At 32.9% G+C, this 26,305-nt stretch overlaps 5 protein-coding genes across 7 annotated transcripts in view; 3 read left to right on the top strand and 2 right to left on the bottom strand.

Annotated features, from left to right (window-relative positions):
- The window catches only part of LOC145202058 (uncharacterized), a 177,452-nt gene that overhangs the window by 41,796 nt on the left and 109,351 nt on the right, over positions 1-26,305 (top strand). The gene's annotated exons all lie outside the window — the stretch shown is intronic.
- The window catches only part of LOC149891088 (uncharacterized), a 107,310-nt gene that overhangs the window by 41,796 nt on the left and 39,209 nt on the right, over positions 1-26,305 (top strand). The gene's annotated exons all lie outside the window — the stretch shown is intronic.
- Positions 4,439-7,501, bottom strand: LOC149891091 (UDP-galactose translocator-like). Of its 3 annotated transcripts, none has more exons than XM_090083355.1 (3): positions 7,398-7,501; positions 6,022-6,227; positions 4,439-5,918 (listed from the first exon to the last, which is right to left on the bottom strand). In XM_090083355.1, the coding sequence occupies exons 2-3, from the start codon at positions 6,220-6,222 to the stop codon at positions 5,109-5,111; spliced, it is 1,011 nt and encodes a 336-aa protein (XP_089939481.1). In that variant the 5' UTR covers positions 6,223-6,227; positions 7,398-7,501; the 3' UTR covers positions 4,439-5,108. The 3 variants fall into 3 exon arrangements, with proteins under 3 accessions (XP_089939481.1, XP_089939478.1, XP_089939479.1); XM_090083352.1 differs by lacking the exon at positions 7,398-7,501 and adding an exon at positions 6,637-6,829; XM_090083353.1 differs by lacking the exon at positions 7,398-7,501 and adding an exon at positions 6,394-6,450.
- LOC149891092 (uncharacterized) lies at positions 15,403-16,353 on the bottom strand. Its single transcript, XM_090082030.1, has one exon. It carries the CDS (start codon positions 16,351-16,353, stop codon positions 15,403-15,405), a length of 951 nt encoding a protein of 316 aa, XP_089938156.1.
- LOC149891093 (uncharacterized) lies at positions 23,314-24,965 on the top strand. The gene has a single exon (XM_090083285.1). The coding sequence runs from the start codon at positions 23,314-23,316 to the stop codon at positions 24,094-24,096; it is 783 nt and encodes a 260-aa protein (XP_089939411.1). The 3' UTR covers positions 24,097-24,965.

A 26,305-nucleotide genomic window follows, 5' to 3' on the forward strand; every position in this document is an offset into this window, starting at 1 on the left:
CATCAATGATAGATACAAGTTAGAGTAGTCTTAGATGGTGTATTTTTAGATTTGACTTGGCTATTTGCTTTCACTGTTTCTATAAGAGCTTGGAATTTCAACAAATCTAAACGAGCTGAGTCAAACACTAAATTGGCAAAGCACGTTAGACTCGTCGTGCTCAATACTAATCATCAATTTAGATTACGCAACATTTAATTTCAACACTGTTTATCAGTATTTTTAGGCTGGCTCGGCAAACGAGCCAGCCCGCTTTCCATATAAACAGGCCCTTAGAGATTTACGTAACCATTTTCCTACGACTCAATTCTACGCAATATTTCCCTATAACTCAAATTAGTGTTTAATTACTCTAGTCTGAGCTAAATGGTGAATTATCTTTGGCGTTCTTTATTTGTTCCGCCACTTGCTTGTTAAATTTTCTTTATTCTGTATGTTTTATTGTAACTTTGTTTAATATACTATTTTATTGCTATGCACAATCTTCTCTATCAAAGTCCATTAAACTATAGTTTTCATCTGAAATGGGTTTAAAAAATTTGCATCTGCCGTCTGTTTTTTGATAACAACAATAAGGCAATTAGTTTTATATATATTTAATATAATTATAACATATTTGTTAATTTTATAAATATTTGAATAAATTTTCCTCTATTGCCTTAACTTCAGATATGTCTGTAGTTTAAATTGCGTTGGAATTCTTGCGACTTTTTTTCCCGCTTATTTCCTGCTGTTTTAAGTATTTGTTTCCGAAATATTAAGCCGATTCAAAACTCGTTTCCTTTATCAAAATTTTTATACATTTTGTCCCAGTAACCGATACCACAAATTTTCTGCGACCGTTGTTGTATCGTTTTTTTTTATTTCTCTCTACGCTTTCTTGTGAGGATTGCTAGCTCTGATAATTCTAAGTAGTTCTAACTTGGAAAATGTATGAATATTAAAAAAAACATTTAAATGAATTATAATTTTTACTACAAAAAAAAAAAAATAATTTAAATATCTAAAAATAGCTAAAGAGCCAGTAGTAAGAGAACATGCTGGTTTCAATTAAGTAAAACCAACCGATGGTGTAAAAATTTGTGTTGTGGGTAAGTGCAAGCCCATTAAAATTTCAACAAAGCAAATTTGTATATAAAAGTTAATGTATAAATGCTACTAATTAGTTCTTTACTGTAAAAGTTCCTGATCTTGAAACCTATTACATTACATTATTTATATTAAATTAGCCTTTTAAATTTTGTTGGAAATGGTGGATGTTTTTAAAAATAACTATCATACAATAAAGTATTAAAGTGTTGCTTAAACTTGCTAGGATAAATGTAATTTGGATTAATTTCATTACTTGGCACCTGATGATACTGCTCTCCCATTTCCTTTTCCATACATCTAATTTAACTTCTTTCAAAAGTAATTTTTTTTTTTCAACCAATTCTTTCACAAGTAACTTTAAATTTAGGCAGATGCAAAACAATGGGTTTGAGTTTACAGACCACTTTAGATTTTAATCAACTTCATCCCTTTAATCTTTTACAAAATCAAAAGCAAAGTTGTTTTTTCTAACTTGGATTAAGTTGTTCATAAGAAAACGTAAAAAAACGTCAAACCCAGGTATTAGGTCACCAAATAGTCCGTGGATACTTCGGTGCTATCGTATTAATAGATGTAGTTGTTTTTTTAAATGAAAGATTAAGTTAAGGGGGTCCTATACCATCAAACTTGTGTCGCTGACGTTTGACCTTAAAACACTTTTTACTGCATATAATAGGATGCCCAGGTATAAAAAAAGAAAAAAAAAACAAAAAAATTTGAAAAAGTTTTTTTACGGGGTTAATAAACCATGTTGGGACCCGAAATACCCCAATTACTGTTTCCTTAATAACTTTTAAACCATATTTACTTATTAAATAAAATTTTACAAAAAGTTTTTTATTACTATGAAGAACAATTTGAACTAAAATCAATAAAATTTATTGAGTAGCTTATATTTTATAGATAAAAGACCATTTATATCAAAAAGTGACTATAGTTATGTTAGTTCTTATATCAAAATTTCAAAAAATACAAAGTAAAAAACTTTCATTTTAGTTCAGGTTGTAGATCAAACTTAAATGAATAACTTGGGAAATTTTTAGGTCAAATTGTAAAACCTAGGAGATTTTATTCTGGAAACGGTGACTAAAAATAGGCAAAAATCAAAAACTGAGAAAAACAAAAATAAGAAAATCAATAGAAAATAACAAGTATCAAAATAACATCACACATAAAAAAATCAATATGCTCCAGTTATATAAGACTCATAGTCATTTGTGTTTGTCTGTTCATCAATAAAACCCTTTCTTTTAGCTCTTAAAACTTTTCTTTGCTTTTTATAGGAACTACTTGACTTCTTGTTAGCTTTTTTTATTCTACATAAATCTCGTTTTGGACCATTTATGCAAAATGAAGCTCCAGGAGTAATGTTTAAAAATTTAAATACATTATGAAGCCCATTAAATCTATCATTAAAATGAATAACTGCTGAACAAACACCAATTTTAATTATTTTTTGACTGCAATATTGATTTTTAGGGCATCGAGACCAAATCATTGCATTAAGTGATTCATTGACATTCTGGGTCATTCCATGCAAACATTTAATCAATAAACTATCGGTACTTAGGTCCATAAAAGTTTATACTTTCATATACTGGTTATACTTTCATTAGCAGCAGTCATGTATGAATCTAACATTTTGTTGTTAATTTCGTTATAAGCTTTGAGATTTATAGGATCTGTTAAACTTAGTATACGCGAAAAGGTCTGAATTGATGCAAGACCTTTGCCAATATCTCGAAGTGCCATAACACATCTAGTGTTAATGTCAAAACATTTTTGACCACTTTTATTTGGTAAAATAATTTCTTTAGAGGTAAAAATATTTTTACTCCATTGACAATAAGTACAGGAAAGTCTCAGTTTATTTGCCCATCCTTTCTTTTCTGTTGTTAAATTTTGAATACATAATCCCATTTGATTACATTCTGGGCAAACTGAATACAAACATATTGTTTCTGCCAAAATATTAAAGTCTATTAGCAAATAAGATGTATTCAAATCTGCTTCCTTCACGTTATTATTTTTCAATTTTAAACCACTTGCTGAACATGGAGCTTCATTTATGATTTCTGAAGTAGGAATTGAATTATTTATTGTTTTTGGTGGAGCAACTACAAATCGATTTCCATGAAATACTCTTTTTAAAGGTTTGTAACCTGACTTTCTTCGACCCATAACAAAATTTTAACTGCAGTACCAATTTACTAAATTCAAACAAATTAAATGAAGCACAAGGTTAATATAGTTTTGTTCTTGCAAAGTATAGCCAAAAAATGAGTTTGAAAGTTGGCAAACTATACTTTAAAAATGCAGCGTTTACATTTTCAAACATTCATTTTAGCAGTGGGTAAAAAAGATCAGAGGAAACTTTTTTAATTTTAAAAATTACGTTGCTAGGGGCGTAACTACGCAAAACAATTTCAGCACTTTGTTTAAAATTAAAAATATACCAACTTGTGTTCTGAATTTATTTAAAATTATTAAAAAAACTTAAACTAGTATAAATTTTGCACAAAATTATGTAAAAAAAAAATATTTGAAATTTTCCATTTTTAATGGTATAGGACCACCTTAATGGTAGGGATTTCATTTTAATGAACATGTCCATTTAGGTGGGAACTTTTTTTCATTAGGCAGGAATTTTTTCATATCAACAGTTTCAAAATGTAATTGAAGAAGTGCGTGATAATCGATTATCAAAAAAAAAAAAACATTTTGCCATAAATCATCATGCCAGTGTTTAGATTAGCGAATTCATTAGTTTATCACGTTCACAAATAAGTTGTTCAGTACACGTTTATTTCAACGGCTGAGTCGTAAATTAAAGCTTATTCTGATCCTTTAAATCAATTGACTAACCTCTAACCTATCAATAAACCTATATAGAAAAAGAAACAAGAAACTTTTATCTTCTCGATTCCGAGTCGCATTTTTATTTGAAAGCAGTTTTGATTCTGCAAAATGTTATCCGTTAATGAAATGAAAGACGAATAAAAATTTTGCTACGAAACCAAAACAAACTATGTCTTTTAAGCAATATATAGGTTAAAGCACCTACAGTTATTACTGAGATCTACAGGTGGCACCTGGAAATTAAATAATGATGCCTAGAAAAAAAAATTCCCTGGTCTTAAACACTAGTTCACTCCTATCTCTATATTAACCTTTTCACATTTTACAACGATGAAATATAAAAAACGTAGGAAATTTTTTCTAGAGTATCAAATATTGCAATTTGATTACAATCAAGTATTGATTGTAATCAAGTATTGATTAATGCTTATCCATTGATGTATGAACTCAGTAGAAATTTGGACCACCACATAGAATGAAAACCAAATTTGCACCAATAAAAGATTGTACTTAATGTTCTTTTTTTTACATTTAACGACTTAAAACTTAAAAGCTCATAGAAAATTATAAAAAACATACAATATTTTCAAAAAATATACCATCAAATTTTTCATTTAAAACTATTAACAAGACTTAGAAAAAAATAAAACACAATTTTCCCATAAAACCAACAACTTATTAGCCACACTTAGAGTTGAAAAAAAATCAGCAATTAGAACTTGATCATTATCTAACTCAAAATAGAAAGAAAAAAACTCATTAAGAGAAAGTTTTTCCTTTATGTCATTTTTATTGGTTTTTTAGAGAACCAAATCATCACAGATTCGATTCTCTAAAGAGCCACAGAATCTAAATTGATTAAATGGAAGCTTTTACTGCAGGTTGATCAAACCTCCCAGAAGAAATACATATACCAGTTGTTAAAAATAGCTAGTCACTAAATTTTTTTTTAAAATTACTAACAATAATTTAAATTTAAAAAAATATCTTTTGATTGAAATGCTGTATGTTAAGAATTGAGATTTTCCAACATTTTTAAACTAAATTTTACACAATCATTAAAACAATACAAATGCTTAAGAATGTTAAACTATTAAACAGTATACTTTGAGCTGTGTGCACTTATAAATAAATAAATAGAAATAAATATTTCAAAATCATTTATAATTTTGTGGGAGCCCATAAATGTAAATAGCTACCATAACTAAAATTGAACCTACAGCAAATTGGAAGCTCAAAACAAAGTTAAATGCATAAATTGATACAACACACGAAACTATAATAGCAAATGAAGTTGCAAAGCCTTTTAGAATATTATCAGCATATTTTACTACAACAGCCACTAAAAGTCCACCAAATGCCTGCATAAAAACTACAAACCAAACTGTTGTTGAGTACCCAAAAAGAATTCCTTTCTCTTTTATCTTGATACCATCATTTGCCAGCATTCCAATTGCTCCAAGCAAAGCACCAAAAAGACCAAGTTGAATGTTTCTCAACCATATTGAAACATTTCCAGCTCCTTTTAGAATTTTCTCAAAGTAAACACCAGCGAATCCTGAGCATAAACTTGAAATAACCACAGCTATCAATCCAATAATAGGGTTTTGATTGGTTGAAGAATTATTAATCTGATTTGGTTGAAACTGTACTAATGCAACACCAATAAATAAAAGAACTAATGAAAGCCACTGAGCTTTTGACAAAGACTTGTTTAGCATGAAAACTGAAAACAAAGCTGTGGTCAAAATCTTTAGCTGGTAAGTGACTTGAAATGTAGCAGCATCAAGATTTGATATAGCAATAAACTGCAGGTTGTTTTGCACAACATAAATAAAGGAAGGTATTGCAACTTTTAAAGTTGATAGTGGGTCTGCAACTATATTATTGTACAGATATCTTAACCAAGAACCAAAACTTTTAACTTCTGTAAGTGTTAACACCAAACAAGCTAATAATTTAAGAATCTATAAAAATGAAAAAAAAAAATTGAAAATTTATATACAAATTTTAATATAAATTGAAATAAATAGTTTTTATACTTTCTGAAATTTCTATGTATTAATTTACCTCAGCCAAGAACACTGCTGTACTAGAGATGTACATATCACCTTCAAGAGTTCTGGAATAGCGTATAGTAAGAATCAGCCCAGCATTTTGGAAAACTAATACTGCTAAGCTTATGTATTTTAAATTGGAGTTTTCATATCCCACCTTCATTTCTTTATCCTTATCTTTTTCTATAGATATTGCGGTGTCCAATTTAATCATTCTACCTAAAGTAAAATAAAAAACTTCAGTACCTACATCTCTTTGTGTCTATTTATATGACTTAATATTTTGGATCGTTAAATAAAATAGATTAAACTAAGATATCATTCTAAGAGCTGTGTTAATTGTTTTGACTTGTGTTCTAAAGTGAAAGTAAATAACTCATAGGACCTTTTGAATTTAATCCGAAATTAGTGTTAGTAAAGCGAGGCCAAAAAAAATCATTTTCCATTAAAGTTAATCGAACCGAAACATTTTAAAAAAGATTTTGTTGCCTTGCCTAACCCAAACTCGTAATTTTTTTGTTAAAAAGTTTTATCGAGCCCTGGTGATTGATAAAAGAAATAAAGAATAATTTTAAAAAAATTCATAGAAAATATAAAACTGGCATAAGAATAGTATTCATATACATACGTGTCAATACCATGGTTCTTACTTCTTTAAACTTGTCTACATCGAAAAATCTAACATAAACATTATTTAGATAATAAACAAAAAATTGTTTTTCAACAATCCGAAGAGTTATGCAATAGCTCAAAGAACAAACGAGTGGCGATTGGCTTGTTCCAAATTCTTCTCTACATTTTAACATGTTCGCGGACAACAATATTGAGCTTTGGATTTATTTAATAGAATTCGAATGGCGATGTTGCCATAGAGAATAAAAAAATACAGATGGCCATATCATTTGAATGATTTTCTGATAACGATTTGGTTCTGACTATTTTACATGTTTCGTTTCAAAGCTCGAAATTTTCAACTTTTGAACAGAATAAAGACAAATAAATGATAATAAATACGCACTTTGAGATTTAACAACAAGATCATAATCATTGTAAAATTGTTAAGATGAGGTTGAACTTCACGTGTTAGTGAAATTCAACCTAGTCGTAATTACAAAAATATGTCGTTTAATAACAAATATCAAATGAAAATAATATTTCAAAAGTTCTCCAAGTCAACGCTAGACAGATGAAGACAATTAAGTCATAATTTCAAAAGAAATGTGTCAAATTTTATTTTATTACAACCTTTGTAATCGGATGTTCTAAATGTCTCATTCAGTGTTGTCAATTATTCGAATTGTTTCTGATCTTTGATCTGTCTGAGGAATGTTAAGCAATGACTTTAATTAGATTATGCTTTTAAAGGAGCTAAAACTGAATTTAACTTACCGTCTCTTACTTTAGTACACAAATGTTTTTGATAGCAACTTTCTTCGCAAACTGAAAAAAAAAAGTTTACGCATCTCTTTTAACGAGAACAATTCGTTTGTTTTCGTTGAAACTCAAACAAAACTTAGGGCGTAGTTTTCGTTTCCGAAAACAAATTTCGAGTGATTTGTCAATTGCTCATTTTCGAAAAATCTCAAAATCATTTTTTCATATATTTACTAATGTAATTAACATATTTACATATTTATGTCTATATTTACCTACTTAATTACTTATTTATGTTTCTATTTTTGTTTATAAAAGTTCGTTATAAGCAGCATTGATTATAGCGGGTGTTTATGGTTTTTATCTTTATATTTGAAAAATCCGGGTGAAAAGCGGCAGTTATACTTTTTCTAGTTTTGAGATATTCAATTTTTAATTAGTTTCAAATTCGTTTTTCAATAATAATTTGATTACAAGTGATCTTTCAACTTAAAATAACAAGTTTTTTTTTACTAGGGTGTATCGAAAAACAACTATTTTTGAATTTGAAATTGTAATAGAGCGGAAAAGTTGCATAATGCTATAAAAAGTAATTGTGCCAAATTTTTTTGTATATTTTTTGTCTTCAGTTCGCGCTAGGGTTTTATTTTTCTTACAAAAACACGTTTTCTGACCTTTTTTATAAAATAAAAATAACAAATTCTATGCATATACTAGAGTTGTATTAGAGTTTAAACATTACACAATGATCAGGTTGAAAATGGTTACAATTTTTAAGAAAATATTTTAATGTCTTCAGTTGCCGCTAGAGGGCGCTTAGTTTTTAAGAAAAAACAATTTTTATTTAAAACAAAGTAATTTTAATTATGATGTTGATGTTTTCATTTGTCGTCACTGTTTACGTCATTTATTTCCATCACCATCAGCATTATTTACCACAAATTATGTCTTTAATCAAAACATTTATTTAGTAAATATTCAGATAAAGAGCAAAAAGCACAGGTTATAATTTATTAGTTCTGATTTACATCTGTTTATTATCAAAATAGATTGAAATCAAAGAAAATTTCAATGGCAAAAATGTCTTCTGCTGCAGAAACAACAAGAAAAAAGTCTTCTTGTCCTATCTTCGGTTGACCAGCAAACTTACGTGAAAATGTCTTGCCAACATACAAATATGTTATGCTAAGTTATCTTTTCTCAATGCATAAAATGATAGTGGAAAGTGGTGGAAAACAACCTTCTTTAAAAGAAATACCGGAAAATCTGGCGCACAAAATTTGTGGAGAAAAGCATCGATACCTACTGTGTCTCATAAACGCATTGTAAAAATCTTTCTTGATTACAATCAAAAGTATAGAAATGTTATGAAGTCCGTTAACAAAACAAAACAAAAAAAAGTATAGAAATATTATGAAGTCCGTTAACAAAACAAAACAAACAGACAAGTGGAAGTCCAAAATAATAACATTTCAAAAGCATGCAGAAAATACTTTATTTGACGTTGCAGCATGCAAATGCCTTGATTTTTCTAAATGCATCTGTGAAAAAGTATTTTGATGTATATGGAAAGACTCGATATTCAAAGTAATTTAAGATTACGGCGAAAAGAAGCAAGAAAAAACAGAGTAAACAGCCCCTTACTGTCTAACCCATCAACACAGTCTTTAGCTATTATAGGTATTGAAGCTCAAGCAATAACATCAATCCGCATTCAGAATTCAAGTTTTTATTCTATATCTCAAGATTCTGACTCTGATGACACTGTGGTTTGGAATACTGACTCAGAATCAGATGCTGATTATTTAGACACAGCTTGAAAGCCGCAAGCGAAAATGGAACGGAAAAGATAAAACTGAACAAATGCGATCACCGTTACTAGCACAAGCCTGCGATAGAGTAGGTGTTTCAAGCAGAGGTGCTGCATTTATAGCGTGTGCTGTGCTGGAAGATATAAACATAATTTCAAAAGGAGACAAAACTAAAGTAATTGATAAAAACAAGATTCAAAGAGAACGAAAGAAAAACAGACTTAAAATACAACATTTAGACCATGAAAATATTCAAATGTTAAAAGGTTTGTATTTTGATGGAAGAAAAGATACAACATTAGTAATTGATACAAACAAGGAGAAAAATATACGAAAAACTTTAAAAGAAGAACATGTAGTTTTAGTACAGGAACCAGGTTCAAAGTATCTAGGGCATGTAGAGACTGCATCAGGGCATGGATAGAGCATTAAGACAAGTATAAAAACATTTTAAACTCAAAACAACATTGATACATCTAAGTTAGTTGCCATGGGTTGTGACTACTAGAAAAAGCGGATTCTGGCGCATTGATACTTTTCTATACTTAAGGAATTCAAGATGGCGTCGTTTTTAGATGTGTAATCATGTTCTGAGTTATATTTAATGAATTTCAAGATGGTGTTTTTTCCGTGATAGATTGTTTGTAGTGTGTGATTATGTCTTTGCATTCATCGATCAATGTTTTTGGTTCAGAGTCGTGTATGGGTTGATCAGAGCTGAATAGTTTATCATAGTCCATAAAATTAAAAGAAGGTTCAATGCCTATCGTAATGTCGTCTTGTAAGATGCGTCTTTTGTCATCATCAGAGCCGAATAGTTTATCATAGTCCATAAAATTAAAAGAAGGTTTTAGTTTGTAGTGTCCAATAGCCAAGGTGTGAATTCCGTCTTCTAAAATGTGTCTTTTGTCGTCGTTAGCGCTGAGTGCGACTTTGTTGATTTCTTCGGTGTAGATATCATGATGATGTGATCGGAAGACGTTCATGGTGGTGAGTTTTTCTTGTTTAGTCATTAAGCAGTCGTAGTAGTCTTGATGAGTGATGTGTTTTTCAACGACTTTCTTTTTTACTCCTTTGCATTTTTTGTGTTCTTTTTCATCTATTTCTTCAGGGATGTAGTAAGAGTAGAGTTTAGGTCTAAGTCCTACAAACTCTTTAATTTGTTTGCCAGCAGCCTCATCCTTGAACATTCCGATAATTTTTTTATTTAAGCCTACTTTGAATCCAGCGTTTTGAATGGCAGGATGATCTTTAGGAAAATCACTCGTGTCAAATTTTTTTTCTAGATCACCAGCAATGTCTTGATAAAAATCATCCGTTTTGATTTCGTAAATGAGAGAGTCAGTGTCAGTCATGAGTAATTTAGCGCGATCTCCGTATTTAGGCTTCATGTAGTCGTAATGATGTTCAAACATGAGAGTTTTGCTTATGTCTAGGACGCTAATTCCCAAGTAAACAGGCTTGTCGTAAAAGAGTTTTATTTTCTTCATATGAACTGCGATTAGGTTTTCATCAAAAATGGTATTTTTCACATAATTAGGTTTTTTGGATAATTTTAAGACTTCTTTTTTAGTGGTGACAAGCCTAACATCAACATGCTTTCGAATATTCTCCATTGTTTTTCCAAACATGGAGTTGTTCATGAGCTTAAAAAAGTCCTTTTCAAACTCGTTTTTAGCTTTTGCTCTTAATTGGGTGTTGAGATCAATGTATGATTTCATGAAAGGTTCTTCTTCAAAGGTGATACCACGATGAATTTTGGTGGTGACAAGCCCCAACCGTTCATATAGTTTTAGGTTTTCATGGTGAATGACATATTTCTCCTTGTTGTTTAAATTGGGAACGAGCTTATCCACTTTTCCAATGGTTAGTCTTTCAGGAGCTAAAGGGTAGTCGTTGTGTAAATCATGAAGCTCTTCAAGATAATCTAAATCAACTTCGAGAATGCAAGGCATGAATTTCCAATTGGAGAGTTCATCCTCAGCCATCCATCTGAATCCTCTAACAGGAAGAGGTTTACACATAGCCCATCCATATAAATTGTTAGCGTCTAAATACTGAATGAATGTAGATGGTTTTGAAGGATCATAATCACCCATGTATTTGTTATTAGCAGTTCCAAGTCGGTTTGAGATCATGCATATTCCGCCGCGTATACCTTTTTCTATCATAGTGAGCATATCAATATCAGTTAACAATTCCAAGTTAATTTTAGTTTTCTTTAACATAGCATCCCAAGCCAAACCGGGGGAGTTATAATACCAAGGAGGGTCAAGACCGTAATAGGTATAACACACATCTCTGAAATTTTCAAAGACATCTGCAAGCATCAGTACATCAGAGATGTTATACAGCTCGTGATAATCTCTAAAGATTCTGCATTGAAACACGTCATAAACCTTTTGCGCATGTGCATAATCTTCAGAGCTTATTTCCTCATCATTCAGTTTAGAGTAAAAGGCTTCGATAGGAGGCAATTGTGTTTCGGAAAACTTTTCAATAGAGTCTACCCATTCGTAAGGGTAAATGCCTTTTCCTAATAGCAAATCTCGTTTTGTTCCGCTGAATAGCGAATTTAGATTCTTACACATGATATCTCCTTTTTTAGATCTTCTACAAGCGCAATCTTCACAATTTGCTTTGCATTTGCATTTTTTACCTTTTTTATCTATGCAGCTCTTTTTGCACGTCTTTGGATCTAATTTTGAGCACTCATCACACAAATCTTTAACAAGGTTGTCTGCCAAATCTTTTAGTGAGCTTGACATGAATCTGAAGCTGTCAATAAACCTCAATTCTTTCCATACTTCCTTACGTCTACCTTTCTTATTAGTAAATTCTCTCACTTTGATTTTTTTAGAGAAGCTAATATATTTTTCTTCATTGTTAGGTATACAATTGAGTCTTCCACCTAATTTCTTGATGAACAAATGGCTGTCATAGCCAGATAAATTATGGAAAATGACTGGTATGAATTTTGGAATTTTATAACTTGAACTACATTTCTTATGAGCAGCTCCACGATACTTTCCGGTCAAAGGGCAATGGTCTGAGACTTTATCACTACCAAAGTCTTTTTCACAAATGTGACATAGGGTTGCATCCTCAAAATTTTTTTTATCCTCATCAGTTTCCACTTTCTTTTTTACTATATCCATCTTGTCGAAAATCTTTATAAGATCGGCTTCAAGACTGGTTATAAATTTTTGAGCTACGTCATCCTCATCGCTTTCTGCTATGTATGTAAAAGGTTTTTCTTTATAAAGACTTTCGTCAAAGCATTTGATGTAATAGCAGAAGGAGCTTGGAACGTGCTTTTGATGTTGTTTGGTGTATGACTCTTTCAAATTCGGTGTGCAAGTGTTGATAGGTTCGGTGAAACTTTCAAAGTCTGCATATACAACATACGGAACTCTCATGGATCTCTTGTAGTTTTTAAACTGAACGGTTGTTCCTTCTTTAGGAAGTTCAATTCTTACTGATGTGTTATCATAACAATAAGGTCGATGCTGTTGAAGCTTTTCTTCCTGGTCATAACCTTGCAAGCAATTTCGGCAATAATGTTGTTTTCTTTTTGTTTTTGATGTTTGCTTAGACATAAATCGACTCAAACTTTTAATGAGACAGTAATGGTTATTGTCTTCGTTTGAAATATACATCAAGTCAACACAGTGCTTTCGATCTATAAATTTAGATATTTGCAAAGGGTAAGGTGTTTCATTTTCATACTCAAAGACGTTCACGCTGATGTCAGGATTATTTTTCTCAAACATTTTGACTTGAGACACCTTCACAGGAAATTCTATTCCTTCCCAATTCAACTCTTCTGATTTTAAAATAAGATCATTGTCAATTCTTCCGTTGTCTCTATTTTTCATATTCAAAGCTCTAGTGACTGCCCATTTAAAGCATTGATTGTCCTTGTTTTCCATGTTGATAACCGCCTTTTTATTTTTTAAGATAGGAGACAGCTCCATGTAGGAAGAACCGCTGAGAGGTTCGTAATCAGTAAAGTTAATGTCCATTCTTAAAATCTTAGACATGATACAATTAGATCCCAACGCATTGTATTTGGTGTTACTTTCCAAGACTTTTTCTTCCATTTCACCCATGAGCGTTCTTACATCTGTAGCTGCTAGAATAATCTCTGATCTTGATGAAAAGGTTGCTTCCCTAGTCACTTCTTCACCAGTGATGATGCTTACAGATTTCATTTCACACGCTAAAACAATTCTTACCTTTGTATTCCTTTCTCCTTCCATGGTTTGAATGGCAGACTCTCTCACCAAATTAAAAAAGGCTGCAAGGTCTTGGTATCGAGAAGAAGGTGTGTAAGAAAATTGTCTCACAGCATGCTCTGCTGAATGTTCAGTCAACTTGAATTTTATTTTATATGGCTTTGACACTGGCTGTTTATACACTGTTCTTAATACAAGTGATTTGATAGACTTTATCTTTTCATCGATTTGTTCCACTGATTCGCTTACCTTCTTCTTGACTACTTCAGGAACGTAGGGATCTATCCATTCTTTAATATCATTAAACTTAGTTGCAACATATGACGTCACACTTTTTGCAACTGCCGTCAGACTTGAAAAAAATGAAGGTCTCTGTGGAATGACTGGTTTTGGTATAATGACAGGTGTTAAATCTGAAACAGGCTCATCAAGAATCTGTCTTTGTAAATGAATTGGTTTCGGAGCAATAGGAGGTTTTACCACAGCAGGTCTTGGTGGAATGATTGCTGGTTTCAGAGCAATGACAGGTCTTACAACAACTGGCAAAGGTCTCGCCTCAGTCGTTCGTCTACGAGTAGAAGCAGCGACAACTCTAGGAGGAGCAGCAGGCTGCAAAGCCATTATAAGTTCCTCCTTTCTCATTTTATAATACCCTTTTATTTTTTGCCCTTTAGCAATTTCTTTTAATTCTTTCACCGTTTTGTTTTCCATTTTATTAACACAAGATTTTTATTTATATCATTTTCAAATTTTTAAATTCAATATATAAAAGAATTTAAAAACTTCTCGCGCTAAAAATCTCATATTTGTATCCATCATCTACTTTTCCATTTCGTCTCGCAAAGTACTGCCAGCTATGCCCCGTCTTTTTCTTCGATTCATAAGCAGACTTGTATTCTACCACCTCACCAGTATCAACATTAGTTATTCTCAAACCTAAAGGATTATTTCTAATTAAACCAAGTCTCGCATATTTAGGATCAAGAGGTTTCTTTTCTTTTTTCTCATTTTTTCTAGGTCTTCCAACAGGTCTCACCTCTTTCGAGTTTTCCAAAAATGCATCTTTACTAATCAAGTTGTTTTCAACCGCAAGCATCATGAGCGACATTTTATTGTCAGACGTTTTGGAAACACCATTTTCTTTCAGTAATTTTTTCAAAAGCTTTCTTGTGTAAGACATCTTTTATTATGCTAAGATTTTATTTAAATCAAATTCGATTTTTTTCATTTCTAACATCTGAAGAATCTTAAAAATCACTTGTGATTTTCATGGATCCAAAGTATTTTAAAGTTTTCATACACAATGTCTTTGGAACCGAGTGAATGATTTAAAATTACGCTTTTTAGATTTCCAGAAATCTTTTTTTTCTCCTCGAAATCGCAATACAAATCAAGCACATACTTGTCAATCATTCTTAGCTTTTCTTCTTTAGCCAAACTTTTCCAAGTACTGAGATGTTCTTTGATTTTCTTTTCCATTCGTGAATATTCTGTCTCACCACTCCATACAAGTCGGTAAAGCTTGTCTCTCTCTTTATCACTGTACTCTTTTGGAATATTAAAATCTCCGTTTTCAGTGACGTAAACAGATTCACGAAAAACACCTGTTTTTCCAAATGCAAGAAGCTCAAGATGTCTTTTTTTATTTGCGTCAGTCTCTTTTATACTACATTCTAGAAAAAACGGAAAAAACTGTTTCATTTTATTCTTCTTGTAACCAATTTAATCCATTTTGGATTAATGAAAATCTAAAGATTTTTAAGATCCTTTTTCGGTCTACCCACAGGTCGCTCTTCCTTCACGTCTTTAATCCATTCGTTTTTATCAATCAAGTTGTTTTCAACCGCAAGCATCATGAGCGACATTTTATTGTTTGACGTTTTAGAAATTCCGTTTTCTTTCAGTAATTTTTTCAAATCCTTTTTCGTATATCTCATTTTTTTATTAAAAAAAATATTATTTTGAAGGTCATCAATAAACAATATTCATTCTGCTTCCATCTGATTTAAGCCTAAGCAATTTATCGGAAATGAGGACAGCAAAGGCTTGAGTGTTTGCAGGAACGTTTGCGTTAAATGTAGCTTTTATTTGCACATCTATCACTGAAGTTTTTAACCTCTCGGCCTGCTTGCTTACATCAAAAACAAAAAGAGGACAAATGTATCTATAATTCAAAGCAGACAAATTGGGTTGAGCTATAATTTCGTTTGTCCCATAAAGTCTATTGTCAAACTTAGAGGCGTCTCTATAAGCTCTTGAGTATTTGTTGTTATTAAAGTCTAAATTGTAATCAACAGCAGGATACCTTTCACTGTTTAAGGTGACATACATGTTTTTCAAGTCGCAGTGATCAAAGACTGAAGGATTTAATTCTTGACTTCCAGATTTATTGGTTTGGAATCCAACAATGACATACCTCGGTCTTTCACTAGCAGATCTTGCGCTTAACCTCCAACTAAAGTTGTTTGACACAGGAACAGCGATGGTATCGCATTGTCTAGATCTGAACGAAAATGGGACATCTACTTTTGACTCAATGATTTTGTAAAGATTGTTGCTAGTTACGACAGAGGGTGTGACATCAGGCATAAACAAAGACAATTTAGTCAAATCCACTTTTCCTGCAGCTGCTGTATTTGCTCTAAAAATAGCATCACTATCGCTCTTTCTCACAAGAGCAAGTGTATGCTTAAATCCATATAGCACTTTATCGTAATCGTCGCAAAATCCAAAAATGTGCTTTAAAGGAATGCAAAATGAAAACGTTCCTTTTTCTTCAGTCTGTGCAATGATGTAATTTTGTCTTTGCTTAAATCCAGTGTTGTTGACAAGATCTGCTAAAGCTGTTATATCCCTTTGCCACAGCTGGTTCATACCCTCTGAAATTTGGAACTCTACTGGATATTTGAGGTATCCAATCATGGTGGTAGCTTATCCAGGTTCGTAAATGGTCTCCACCTCTTGATTCGACAGCTGATAAGAAATCTGACTGAACATGTGCATGATACCGTTGTTAACCAAAGTAACGACGTCTATATCAGCGTAGGAAGTTCCATCCGCTTTTAAAAGTCTTCCTTCAACCAAAATGTACGCCTCAGATGGAAGCGTGAACAAATCTTGCTGCTCAATATTGATTCTTATTTCTCCATCAACGTTTAGATTCTTATTCACTGGTTCGTATTCATGAAACTCAAATCTCTCAATTTCTTCATCAACAATAATCTCTTCTGTAAAATTTAAAACATCGGAATTTGCCATTTTTATACATCAAAGAAAAAAAATTTTCTTTGACTCATGCAATCAAAAGCCCATTTCCTTTTTTTAGATTCTTTGAATCCGGGAATTTCACTTGTGAAATTTTTACCAGGTCTTGTATTCTAATCGCTTTGTTCTTCGACAATCCTGATCCAAGCATAGAATATTCATCTATAATCGGTGCTGCTCTGTTAACAATGCTTGAAATAATTTCTTTGCTTTTAAGGCTGAGATCATTCTTTGCAGCTTCATGTGGTTTTGGAGTTCCAATCTTGGAATACAATTTCTCAATGATCTTTTTACCTTTATCAATAGCCACATCTCTAGCAGTGGAAATGGCTGTAGAAGCTAGCTCTTTTCCTGCAGATTTAGTAGCCATGATTGCTTCTCTTCCCAGTTCGGTTTTTGCAATTTTATTAGCCAAAGTAGATGCTGCTCTTGAAGCGCTTGAAGCTGCTGCTCTTCTCAAGAAATTCTTAAGCGTGTCAATTATCCCACTTCCACCCACAATATGCTTCTTAACATATCTATTTCTATAAACGATCATTTTTATTTCCATAGATTTTTTTTAATTTCATATCGATATACGCGATCATAGCCTTGTACTCGTCTTTATTAATCCTATTCTGTCTCAACAGCTCATCGCAAATGGAAACAGCCACATTTCTCGACTCTTTATTTCCAGCATGCCATGCAGCGATACTCAAGTTGAGCTTTTCCACAAGAGCATTTGGGTCGCTCGGAAGAATAATAACACCATGACCTTTTTTACCCTTTTTATTCATCATGAATTTTTCCCAAATAGGCTTTATAATCGTGACGTATTTTTCAGCTCTCGAAGCTTTTGGTCTGTTTGGATTTACAACAGATTCCATTGCTTGAGTGTTAATAAGTATATCTTCATAATTTTTAAGGTCGTCATCAGTGTACTTGGTTTTATCAGGCTTAGATCTTGAGATCAGCTCCCAAAGTCCTATTGTTCCATTATACTTTTCTCCACCAATAATGACGTCGTTTTCATCGATGGTTACTTCTTCTTTACCGATATGCAATTTTCCACCTTCTGCGTGAATTCCAAAAACTCTATCGCATAATTCTTTTTTCGATGCATATTTAGCCATGTAGTAACTCGCAATACCTCCTAAATTCATTCTTTTAATTGACGACGGCTCGCTTTCTGGATAAGTCAAAGCCAGTGGAGTGTTTTCAACCTCTTTGTATGCGATGCTCTTTAGTTCGTTTTGCATCTTTTCATTGCTTTCAATCAGAGGCTTGTAAAGCTTGCTCAAATCAGTCTGAAGATTAGCATCATAAATATTTTCATTCAAACTATCTTGATAGATTCTTTTTCTTCTTTCAACAAATTCTCTCACAATTTCATCCCTCTTGTTAGGGTCTAGTATTTTAAAAAAGGACATTTTTTAAAACACAAGAAAAAAAACGTAAAACACAAACTTATCTGTGTTTTTTAAATTAGTTTTTTTAAATTAGTTTTTTCTTAGATTCTTTAATTTTTCTTAAACATATTATTGAACGCTTTTATCGCGTCTTCTCTTCCTTTTTGGATCAACGACTCTTTGGTTATCTCGTCAATGTTGATTTTTGTTTTAGTTCTTATTTCTTTCATCAGGCTCTTAAACTTTTGAAGCTCGTCTAAAATCAATTCATACTCTGAATCGCTCACAACGTTGTCTACAAAGCCTTTGAAATGTGACTGTTGATGGTGTTCAATTTCGACTCTGCCAACACTTTGATCTTTTCATGCTTCTCCGCTTTTAATGCTAGTTTTTTGTTGACTTGTCCTCCTACAATGGATAAAAACCCCATGCCAATAGCCACACCTTCACACGCAATCGCAACAGGGGCAGCAGCGATGGTGCTCAAAGTTCCAATTCCAACAACTCCAAGTGCAACACCACCTGCTTGCAACGTAGTGTCTACAAAAGAAATGATTCTGAAAGCGCGATGGTACTTTTTGCTCATATGTACTCTCTTTTTCCTCTCGTTGTCCATCTCTTTTTGGATTTCACTTATTTTCTGAAGACGGTAATTGTGCCCTTTATCTGCAGGAGCTGTTGGAAGAACTGGGTAAATTTTAGATTTAGCATCGTAATTGTATTCCATTTTTTATTAAACGAAAAAAAATATTTTTTTTCACTCATTAATGAAATTGACAAAGCATAAACTTTCCCCTTTTTTAATAATGACATCTGACTTGCTGTTATTTAAAATCTCCATGATCACATTATCCACCGACTCTGATATCATCATGCTGTGGCCGAAATAATCCAGTTTTGATTTTAGGCTTTCCCTCAAATTCACTAAAGCTAATCCGCTTTTAAGTTTTATTCCAAACATAAAAGTTATTTTCTGATGACTCAGTTTATTTAGTGTAATGTCTTTTTGAGCAAATATTTCATATCTAGTTCCTACTTTTGAGGGAGGGTGCTACAAATACATGTCGAAAAAAAGAAATGATTTATTACACGTCTTTCGATCATAATGAAAAAATTTTTTATATTGAGTTTCCATTTTTATTACAAAAAAATTATTTTTTATGCACCATTTTATTCTATACATGTAGAGAATAGTGTAATATGAATATATTACATTATTTTCCCTTCATAAGTTTTTGAAATAAATGTCTTAGCTGTTGTCCATTTCAATTCTGCGAATATATTCTTGTTCTTCCCAATATTTTTCTTCAAAATATTGATCCTCAATTTCGTTATAATAATATTTTTCATCTTTTTTTCGTCTCTCCATTTCAAAGCTGTCAACATATTCTTGTTCTTTTTCATCTAGTTTTTCATAATGTTCATTAAGTTTATTTAGGAGTCTTCCTACATAATTAGCATCTTGTTTTTTATTACTTAATACTATGTCACGAAATAACAATAAATCGAGCACATTATTTATTCTTTCTTGAGAATTCATTATTTTATAACAATAAAGAATTTATTTAAGTCATTTAAAAAAATTTTTTTTCATCTGTACATTAGGCATAATAATAGACTTGTCCTAGAAGAAGGTAAAAGCTTCCAGATTGTCCGACTTGTGCATCACCAGAGTTGAGCGTGACAACGAGTCTTCTACCAGCTGCGACAGTAGGCATAGAATCTGCTTCTCCAAAATTTCTGTAAAAAGAAATGGTTGATGTAGAGCCGATGGATGAAGTGGATTGATACAACAGCCCAGTCGATTTGCTGTTAAAAGAAGTCACATTTGATCCGTTCCACGAGGACAAGTAAAAATCTTCCAGTCCTGACGATGAAAAGAAGCATGTACTGTCACCGTCATATCCTGGAAAATATGTGTAATTGTTGGTGTTGTACGGCGTCCAAGGAATGAGAACGGTTCCGTTGCCTGGAGGTAAATCTCCATCGTACATTCTAACTCTAGACTCCCACCAGTTTCCAGAAGCGCCAATGATGTGCATCCTTATGTATTTCAACGACAAACCATTTCCTTTCCCTTTGGTATTCAGCAAAACGTATTCACTACCGTAAGTGGTGCTCAAATATCGAAACGTTCTGCAGTACAGCTTGAAAAGAGGGATGGTCGCAGGAATAGAAGCAAGTGTGGAAATAAAAGGCTGAATCCAATACGTGATGGCAGTAGCATTTCTGTTCACGAGTTGAATGGAGATGTCGTTTCTGAAAGGCATGTCCAACGTGAAATATCCTCCCAAGGAAGTGGCGTTAAACATGTTGCAACCTTGCAAAGAATTGGTGTAAAAAGCTCCTCCCAAAGGAGAAAAAAGCAAATCAGTAGCAAGACCGGTATTGTCCACGCCGATTCCTTCTGTTGTTTCTGAATAATTCCCAACGTTAATTTCTCCATCTGTGAAGATTCGAATGAAAACTTGACCAGGAATATTCGTACCAGAGGAGCTGTATAAAGCCAGCCACAATCTTCTCAACACTCCAGATTTTCCGGAAAACGCAAACACAGGAGAAGTCGTTAACGCTGCTACCGTCTGAGACTTTAAGCCTAAACTGGTAAAACTAGAGCTTGGAACGACACTGGTCAGACTCGATTTTTGCAACAGAAGTCAACATAATTTTTTGTCGCTCCATCTTGTGCGTTTGAAGGATCAAGCACGTTGATTAATTTGTGCGAATTCAAATCCAAATCTGTTGTACCTACAGTCGTTCCACCTGAAGCATGCGTGTCTACGTAATTTTTCGTAGCTGAATCTGAGGCTGATGTAGGTTCAGCTAAATTAATCAATTTATGAGCTGCCATGTTAATGTCTACGTAAGAAATAGTATTGTAAGAGACTTTGGTGTCTACATACCCTTTTGTTGCAGCGTCTTTTAAATTGGTTGGATCGCTCACATTAATCAGTTTGTGAGAGTTCATGTCGATGATTCCCGTGATCGTACTAGATCCGTCGGTTTTAACACACAGACTCGAGCTGACGTCGACGTAATTTTTTGTGGCAGCGTCATGCAAATTAGTGGGTTCGTTCAAATTGATCGCCTTGTGAAAATTTAAATCCAAATCTGTAGTTCCCACTACAGTACCAGTACCACCTGACGCATGTGTATCCACGTAATTTTTAGTAGCAGCATCGTGTGCGTTAGTCGGTTCACCCATATTGATGATTTTATGAGAGTTGAAATCCATGTCTGCGGTGATGGTGCTGTTTCCATCTGTTCTGACATAGAGATCACCTGTTACAGCTGATGATGAGGAAGGATCATAAAAATACCTTCCCAATTCAGTTCTTCCAAATTTGTCAATCATTTTATATAGACACGACTTTTTTTTCACCAAAGTGTGTTGACAACGCTTTGAAAGTCATCCCCCTCCTGTAATTTTTTCAAGACGTAAAGACACAAATGGCCACAATAAGAAGTGTTACCAAATTGAACTCTTTCACTGTTGTAAAAGACTGGACTTTTTAAATAATCAATGAGCTCTACAAGAGGAGGTTGAGCATAAGAGTCAAAGCTGTATTTTTTGTCTCCGTCTTTATACCAACAGATCCAATGAAATCCATCTGTGCTAGAATCTCCCGTGTTGACAATTCCACATTCTTTTTTTCTTGTCTTTTTTGGCAATTCATCCCTCACAAACACACCTCTAAAGTTTTTAATTTTGAGCTTTTTCACAGCATCTATTAATTGAAAGTTGGTAAGAGGTTTGTTCGGTAGTACAATTCCTTCAACGTTGATCATTTTTTAAAATTCAGAAAATTTTAAAAAAATTAGATTTTTCCACAGATTTCACAAGTGATTTACATTTCATCATCGTCCGATTCTTTAACCTCTAAATCCAAGTCTCCCATCATACTGATATGAGAAAAAGTTACATTTTTCACGATGACTGCTTCTACCAGTTTAACTTGAATAGACATAATAGAGGCACCTATATACACTCCCTCAATTCTAAGTCCTCCAATGACATAACATTTTTGATTGAGGAAATTATGTCCAGAAAAACATACTAAATTTCTATTATGACGTTCTCCTTTGAGACCATTTTTTATATCAATATCTGTTTTCTTTCTATAAAATACAGAAGTAATGAGTATTTCGTCTTTCTCATATTTATTTATAAGCATTTTAGCATAAAACACTGGCGCTGCTTCAGGATGATCAGGCTTATATTTTAAAATACTCAATTCGTCTGAATTAATTTGCTTTTTTCTTCCTCCCTTTTTAAGTTTGGGTGACAATTTATCCACTTCACCTCTAATGAACAAAGTGATCTTTTCCATTGTGCTAATAAACTTTTCTTCTGTCTTTCCCTTTTTAGCATCAAAGCAAACAAAGGACATGGAATATCCATTCAGTTTTTGTGTCGTCGGATCTTTATTCTCACATACACCATATGAAAATAACATAGGTGTTCGTAATACAAGTGGACCATCTCCAGTTGAATAAGAATATTTTAATGGTATTTTTTGATAGGCTACTGGTTTGGTTGCTGTGTAAATTTCTCCAACTGATAATTTGCTCTCATCAAAACTTTCAATTGTAATAAAACTCATTTCTTTTCTATATACAAGATTTTTATTTAACTCAAAATCAAAAAATTTTTTTCACTGTATTTTTAGATCTGTGGAAATTCTTCGAATTTGCAACACCTAATCCGAATTTAGCTTTGGCTTTGATGATAGGTTCAATGATTTTTCTCTCGCTTATTTCTCTCTGAGTAGGGTTTTGTATAGAGTTCATTTCTTCAAGCATCATTCGATCTGCTAAATTTCTGTTTTGCTTGTTGTTAAAATACTTGTAAGCTAAATCATGGTGATATGCAGCATTGTCAACTCTATCCACCGGTTTGCTCCAATCTTGATACATGTCTGTGGAAGTGAGTCTTTTGTCTAAATTGGTTCCAGGCCCTGCAAAGTTCATACCTGGAACGTGCATTTCTCCTGGAAACTTTGCCCATGGAAGTTTGATTTTGTTAGAGAGTTTGTTGATCGATTCCACCAAGTCTCCTCCACTAAGCGCATGCGTAGAAACAAATTTGTTCATTTTTATCCCGCAGATGACACAAGTTCCTTTAAGCATATTTCTATTGCTTTTGCTTATAGCATGGTGCAAGTTGTCCGTTTCTGTTATTCTTTTGCATTTGACGCAATACATTTTTTTATATTCAACATAATAAAAAATGGAAGTGATTGATTTGTCATGGAATGTAAATAAAAGCAAAAGGAAAAACAACAAACTTTTGCCTAGAAGTATACGTGGAATCATTATTGGAAAATCAGGTTGCGGTAAAACGACGCTGCTACTCAATTTACTTTTAAGACCTGGCTGGTTAGACTATAATCATTTACAAGTGTTTGGAAAATCTCTTTTTCAGCCGGAATATAAAATATTAAAAAACTCATTCGAGAAGAAATTACCGAAAGAGGTTATTCTTGATTTGTTTAACATTCAAAGCAAAATTGAACAATTAAACGTGAGTCCTGAATGTGTTATTGATGAAATTTCAAAAAAATGGAATAACACAGAGGATATGGAATGTCAATTTTTCGAAACTGCTGACGATGTGCCAGAACCAGAAGATCTTGATTCATCCAAAAACAATTTAATGATCTTTGACGATTTGCAATTGACCAAACAAAACAAATGTGAAAAATACTACATCCGAGGAAGACACTCTAACGTTGACTGCTTTTACCTCGCTCAAAACTATTTTATGCTACCTAGACAAACCATACGAGAAAACGCTAATTTCATTTGCTTGTTTCCTCAAGACTCGAAAAACATTAACCACATTTACCAAGATCATGTTTCAAGCGATATGAAAATAGAAGAGTTTAAAAAGTTTTGTAAATATTGTTGGTCTCAACCTCACGGATTTGCAGTCATTGATTTATCCTCAAAAAAGGATTGTGGAAAATATCGAAGCGGATTTGACAATTTTTTTTTTCCCAACTCTATATAAAAAGATGAGCGGATTTTATCTCCTTGCAAAAGCAAAAAAAGAAACTCCAACCGTAAGAAACAGCGCCATCCAAACCGAGTTTGACAACCCCATCGAATTCGAACCTAATAAAAAGTATGAAATGGCTCTTGTCGGTTTTGACACTGTTCACAGTTACACCAACATCAATTCGACAAATAATGTTTTCAGATACAGCCCCAACGCCGGTTCAAACAGCTACACCATTTACATCGAAGAAGGAGCGTATGAAATTAGCGAGATTAATGATTATCTTCAGAATGAAATGAAAAAACAAGTTGGAAACTTGTATAGAGCGGATGGTGTTGTTATCGGTGCAAACCTAACCACTTTAAGATCTACACTGAAATTTAGAAAACCTGGATCTACAACAAAATATTGGGTGGATTTCAACGTGAATAACAGTTTAGCCACTGTTCTTGGATTTAATAAAGCAGAATATACCTATGTAGAGAAAAAAGAAGATCCGACAGATCCAAATAAAGTCACAAGTTATAATGACTATTACGAGTCTGAAGCACTTTCGAGAATAGACGATGTAACCATCATCAGAATCACAAACGATGTTATCGGAGCATCTTATGATAACGGAAAAAGAACATCTGACATTTACTCTTTTCATCCTGACTCTCCTCCAGGCTACAAAATTAGCGAAAAACCTTTTCACTTGATATACTTACCTATCATGGTAGGTAGAATTTCAAGAATGGAAACAAGAATTGTAGATCAAAACGGTAACTTGATCGACTTTAGAGGTGAAGACATTATCCTTAGATTTCACGTTAGAGAAAGAATAACCTCCGTGCTTCAAGACCTTTTTACGAGCAGCGCAGTTCAACGATAATTTTTTTTCTTTTTATTTAAAAAATGAGCAACTACCAAAAAGTAAAAATAAACATTTCACAAAGTCAATCTGACAAAATAAAAAAAGCCATTCAAGAAAAGACTGATGTCAATATAAGACTATCTCATTCAGATCTAGAAGGTGAACATGTTCTAGCAGTAACAAAATCTCAACTCAATAGAATCACAAAAGCATACACTAACGGAACTGGAGTCAAACTCAAACTGAGCAAAAAACAATTATCATACAACTCAACCATTGAAGGTGGATTCATCGGAGCTCTTTTACCGTTATTAGGTATGATAGGTAGCACTCTTGCCACAAAAGTAGTCCCTGCTCTAGCTACTGGATTGTTAGCAGGTGTATGTTCTTCTGCTGGCTCTGCTATGGTTGATAAAATTGCAGGAAGAGGAATCGTTTACTTGAAAAAGAATGGAAATGGAATGAAAATGACTGCCGCAGGATCAGGAATCTTTTTAAGACCTTGGGTAAAACCTACTATTGGTGAAGGACTCTTTGTTAAAAATGGAAAAGGTTATCAATCTATTGGAGCTGGATTATTACTCGGTCCAAACTCACCCTTCTCAAGCATTCCCATTTTAAATTTAATCTTGTAAATTGTACGACTATTTTATATATTTTTCACTGATATATATAATCATAGAAAATACACTTTTACCGTTCCAATCTCTCCTATCGATGAGATCATCAACGTCTCTCCTACAAACACATCCAACACGCATGAAAAAGAAACTATTTTTGAAACTCGATACAACTGATCAGACCGACGCACCAAATTCACCTTCAATTCATCTTCAGTTTCTTCTCCAAACTTAAAACTCTCAGTAAATACATCGCATGTATCCATTGAAAATATTAACAACCCTTTCTCTAAACACACTTTAAATTCAGATGTAGGCTTTATCATATTACACATATCCCTAAACCTAAAAGCTGAAATTCTTCTCTTTAACAAAAAAGAATAGCGCTCACTCAAATTCACGTTTTGGACGCTTTCTATTGCTATCTTAATATTATACGCAAACTGGTCTAAAGATCTCACGGTGATTTCCAAACTTCCCACATTCAAAATTGATAATGTCAACTCGCAACTACTTTTCGCCGTTTTAAACACCTTACTTATATAACTCACAACACCTACATACAACGGTTCCTCAAAATCAAACACGTACTCCTCAAACCGATCTGCTAAAAGATCCACTTCAAACATTAAATTTATCGTTGTTTTGCTTTTTACACAAATTCCTTCTTTACTTATCTTCAAACACACCATCCTCATATTATTGAACAAAAGATCAAACAGCGCTTTCATCTCATCTGCATGCT

This window comes from Hydra viridissima, unplaced genomic scaffold (genome assembly GCF_058129835.1).
Source record: "Hydra viridissima isolate aposymbiotic clone 2 unplaced genomic scaffold, HvirCarnegie_v1 scaffold_3, whole genome shotgun sequence".
Lineage (NCBI taxonomy): Eukaryota > Metazoa > Cnidaria > Hydrozoa > Anthoathecata > Hydridae > Hydra > Hydra viridissima.

Bases quoted from the DNA above. Each gene is read 5' to 3' on its own strand.
- LOC149891092 (XM_090082030.1), bottom strand. From the start codon at position 16,353: ATGATTGGATACCTCAAATATCCAGTAGAGTTCCAAATTTCAGAGGGT.
- LOC149891091 (XM_090083352.1), bottom strand. From the start codon at position 6,814: ATGTTAAAATGTAGAGAAGAATTTGGAACAAGCCAATCGCCACTCGTT. The intron at 6,228-6,636 runs GTATGTATATGA...ATTTTACTTTAG, and splicing joins AAGAACCATGGTATTGACAC to GTAGAATGATTAAATTGGAC. The intron at 5,919-6,021 runs GTAAATTAATAC...TCATTTTTATAG, and splicing joins CAGCAGTGTTCTTGGCTGAG to ATTCTTAAATTATTAGCTTG.
- LOC149891093 (XM_090083285.1), top strand. From the start codon at position 23,314: ATGGAAGTGATTGATTTGTCATGGAATGTAAATAAAAGCAAAAGGAAA.